Here is a 3,182-nt window from a genome sequence, read left to right as displayed (position 1 = left end):
AACACTTTTTTCAGGTTTAAGGCTGATCGTGTTCTTATTTGATGGGTACTTAGTGAGAAATCAGCCTGAAAGTGTTCTTAAAATTGGTTTCAGAAATACTTCAAATTATATATTACTAGAGGTTTAATTAACACACAATACTGTTTTGTAAGAGATTTTATATAGTTTGTAATGGTCCTGAACACCAAAGTACTTTGATATAAGTTTATACTGTACTGTATTGTTTCCTTATCTTAATACCCTTTCCCTTAATTGATGATTAAGAACATGTTATATTTATCAGGCTGAATTTGTTCTTATTTATATGGTGATTTATTGGCCAAATTTCAGTCTGATGTTCTTAATCCACTTGTTCTTATATGCGGGTGTTTACTGTACTGAACTCCTCCAATGTGTACATAACAAACATTCCAGGGCAAATTTAGGGCTGAAGAAAACCATTAATAATGAGCAACTGAACAGTTAATTAATATCAATATTTTAAAGCTACATTAAAAAACTCATTAATAATTCACGAGCCTAACAGCCTATCAAAACACCGATAAAACATCACATGTATGAGCTTTATATCCTGACAAAACACTCTTTATATAAAGAATACTAATAAGGCATAGCTTGTTTTTCTTGTATGCTAATATTCACCTCTCACAATTTGAACCATTGTTTTGAGTCCAGAGGGACACGCTCTTTGTGACACGTTTTTTAAGGCGTTCAAAAAACTCGCAGCACGTGTTTTATCAGCTACGCCTCATGTTTTTAAACCCTGATAAAACACTGCTGCTCGTTTTTTAAACGTAACAAGAAGTCTTGAGCTTTGAAGAAATGTACATGTTATCACACTATTCACTAAATTATTATCCAGCAAAATACAGCGAATATTTTAATTACCTATTTTGTACTTCATCTTTAACAACATCAAAAACATTTAACAGTCTCTGGACCTCAAGATCAACTTCATCAACAGTTTCTTCTTCACTTGGGCTATAAACACTACTGCTTCCTTCCCCAGATGATGTAGTCTTGCATCCTTGGTCACTGTTTAAAGGAGATTACCACAAATTTATGAAGAATTAGAATTAAATGAAATGCAGTCATGACAATTTTGTATTAGCATTGTGGCTATTCAGACAATATTGAAATGCCCCCCTCCTTCCACGACCCATACAGGGAAACAGGAAATTTTAAATGATTCTTATCACTTTAACAATCTAACCACAGTTTTAGATACAATACAATACAAGCATGAAAGATAAACTGCAAAATTTGTGTGGAACATTAATATTCCTCCTCTTTGTGCTTTTAAGGTCGACAATTTTTCACATACCCTTGAAGCTGAATACAGTCATGTACTTGATTGTTTGATGGGAATAAAGTTATGTAGGCCTTCTACCCTTGCAGTTTTTAATCTAGATGTGCCAAAGTAGTGAATTTTAGCTCCAAAATGAAATGTCTTTCACATACAAAGCCACTAGGGAATTCTCAGAAGGAATTTTTTAATGTTAAAACTACCTTCATGTAATAAGCCAAACCAATTAATTAAAATTTTTGATGTAAACTTGCCCAAACTTAAAGTTCCTTCAGCGAGAATGTACAGTGTACAATGTACCTGGAAGAATCTGTTTCACTTCCTCTGAGTGACGAAATAACTTTGAATCTTGATTCCTGGTTTAAAAGCTGTTGAAAAAAGTGGCATACATTAGTAATCTCTACTCTTTATTCTTAAAATGGTATCACATTACGTTCCATGACCAACTGTGTGCAGAAAAATTAAAGCGCAGACAAGAATGTGCTTGAAAGAAACTGTACCTTTTTCTTCTGCCGCAGTCTTTCTTGTATGGTTTGTTGATCAGGAATATGAGATTTCATCAGATTTTCATGACCTAAGCATTGCTTGTGAATCTTGGCCTTAAATTGTAGAAGTAAACAGAGAAATACTATCAACTTAATTAAACCACTTAATTATCACAGCATGGCTTTCAATTTACTTTCCTGTTTTCACTGGGTTACTTTAATTTATTCCTTACCAAAAGGTCTTTCTTCTTTAAATCATCTCCTTGGGGTACACTTCCAACAAACTTGAAAACCCGCTCAACTGAAATAAAGGCAAATCATACTCACTAACAAGTTGTAAATGTATCTCATTCAATATTTGTAGGCAACTAAGGGTTCAAATACAAGGACAGGTAGAGAGTCTTGGTAGTTGGTAGTCTTCCATTGCAATGATTATGTACCATATTTGGTGTCTGACACTTGCAGACTGCACAAAGCTAACCGTTTTAAAATAGGCGCTTAGACTTAATTATTCTTTATCAGTGCGAAATGGGTACTTATACTTAAATACTGTTTATCAGTGCTATTTGTAGGCAGTATGCAGTTGTCACACACCATACCATATTGTACTGTACCGTATGTGCCCTTAAAACAGCACAGTCCGTGTAAAGTGCAGATTGCAAACCAGTGACAGACTAAGTACAAGGAACGCAGACCAGTGTAAAAAGTAGACCGATGTGAAAAAGTGAGAGTCACATGTCACATCATGCAATACTGCCAAAAAAGGTTTTTTTAACCAAAAAATTAAAAGAGACCACAAGGAAAAGATCTGGCCTTCACAAAACCTTGGAAACAGTATAAAGATAATGGATTGCAATGCTGTCACGAAAGTCGGCAAGATTATAGAATTCCTGTCCACTTATTTGCATATAAATAGCGTGTATTAATTAAATACCTTGCAGCAGGTCTTGTTAGTTTGAAGGAGACGGAATGACAGTCGAGAGGAACGAAATTTAAAGGAGATCGAACGTGAGATCAGTTGATAAGATAATTTGTAACCGATATTATATTTACCTGTTGAGGACAAAAGATCTTCCTTCGATTCTGCGTTTCCCTTATCGTTGTCTTCGTTCTTCTCGATGTGGGGCTTCTTAAAAACCTGAGCAACGACTGTAACAAACAAAAATGGATGGGAAGCTGTCAAATCGTTGCATTCGATCCAAACATTTCCAGAAGTGTATAAATTGACAAAGTATTTTGGCTTCAAATCAAGCAAAGAAAACCAAAAACTGGGGAAAAAGTAAACGATGCTCCTTTACTTACGCAGTGCATCTAATGGATCTTCTGTTCTCTTTCGTTTTATCCTCAGGACAACTGAACCACTTTCAGACGCCATTTTAAAATAAACGCAT

General features: G+C 34.9%; 1 protein-coding gene across 1 annotated transcript in view; it reads right to left on the bottom strand.

Annotated features, from left to right (window-relative positions):
• LOC138049858 (probable RNA polymerase II nuclear localization protein SLC7A6OS) overlaps positions 1–3,182 on the bottom strand; it is an 11,389-nt gene extending 8,207 nt beyond the window's left edge. Inside the window, exons 1-6 of the mRNA XM_068896319.1 lie at positions 3,094–3,182; positions 2,845–2,940; positions 2,025–2,092; positions 1,807–1,905; positions 1,607–1,674; positions 889–1,035 (exon numbers count right to left, since the gene is read on the bottom strand). Of these exons, the coding sequence (XP_068752420.1) occupies positions 889–1,035; positions 1,607–1,674; positions 1,807–1,905; positions 2,025–2,092; positions 2,845–2,940; positions 3,094–3,166 (551 nt within the window). The 5' untranslated portion in view covers positions 3,167–3,182. The remainder of the gene's footprint in view (positions 1–888; positions 1,036–1,606; positions 1,675–1,806; positions 1,906–2,024; positions 2,093–2,844; positions 2,941–3,093) is intronic.

This window comes from Montipora capricornis, chromosome 5, assembly GCF_036669925.1.
Source record: "Montipora capricornis isolate CH-2021 chromosome 5, ASM3666992v2, whole genome shotgun sequence".
NCBI classification, from domain to species: Eukaryota; Metazoa; Cnidaria; class Anthozoa; order Scleractinia; family Acroporidae; genus Montipora; species Montipora capricornis.
This window is presented reverse-complemented; position numbering and strand designations above follow the sequence as displayed.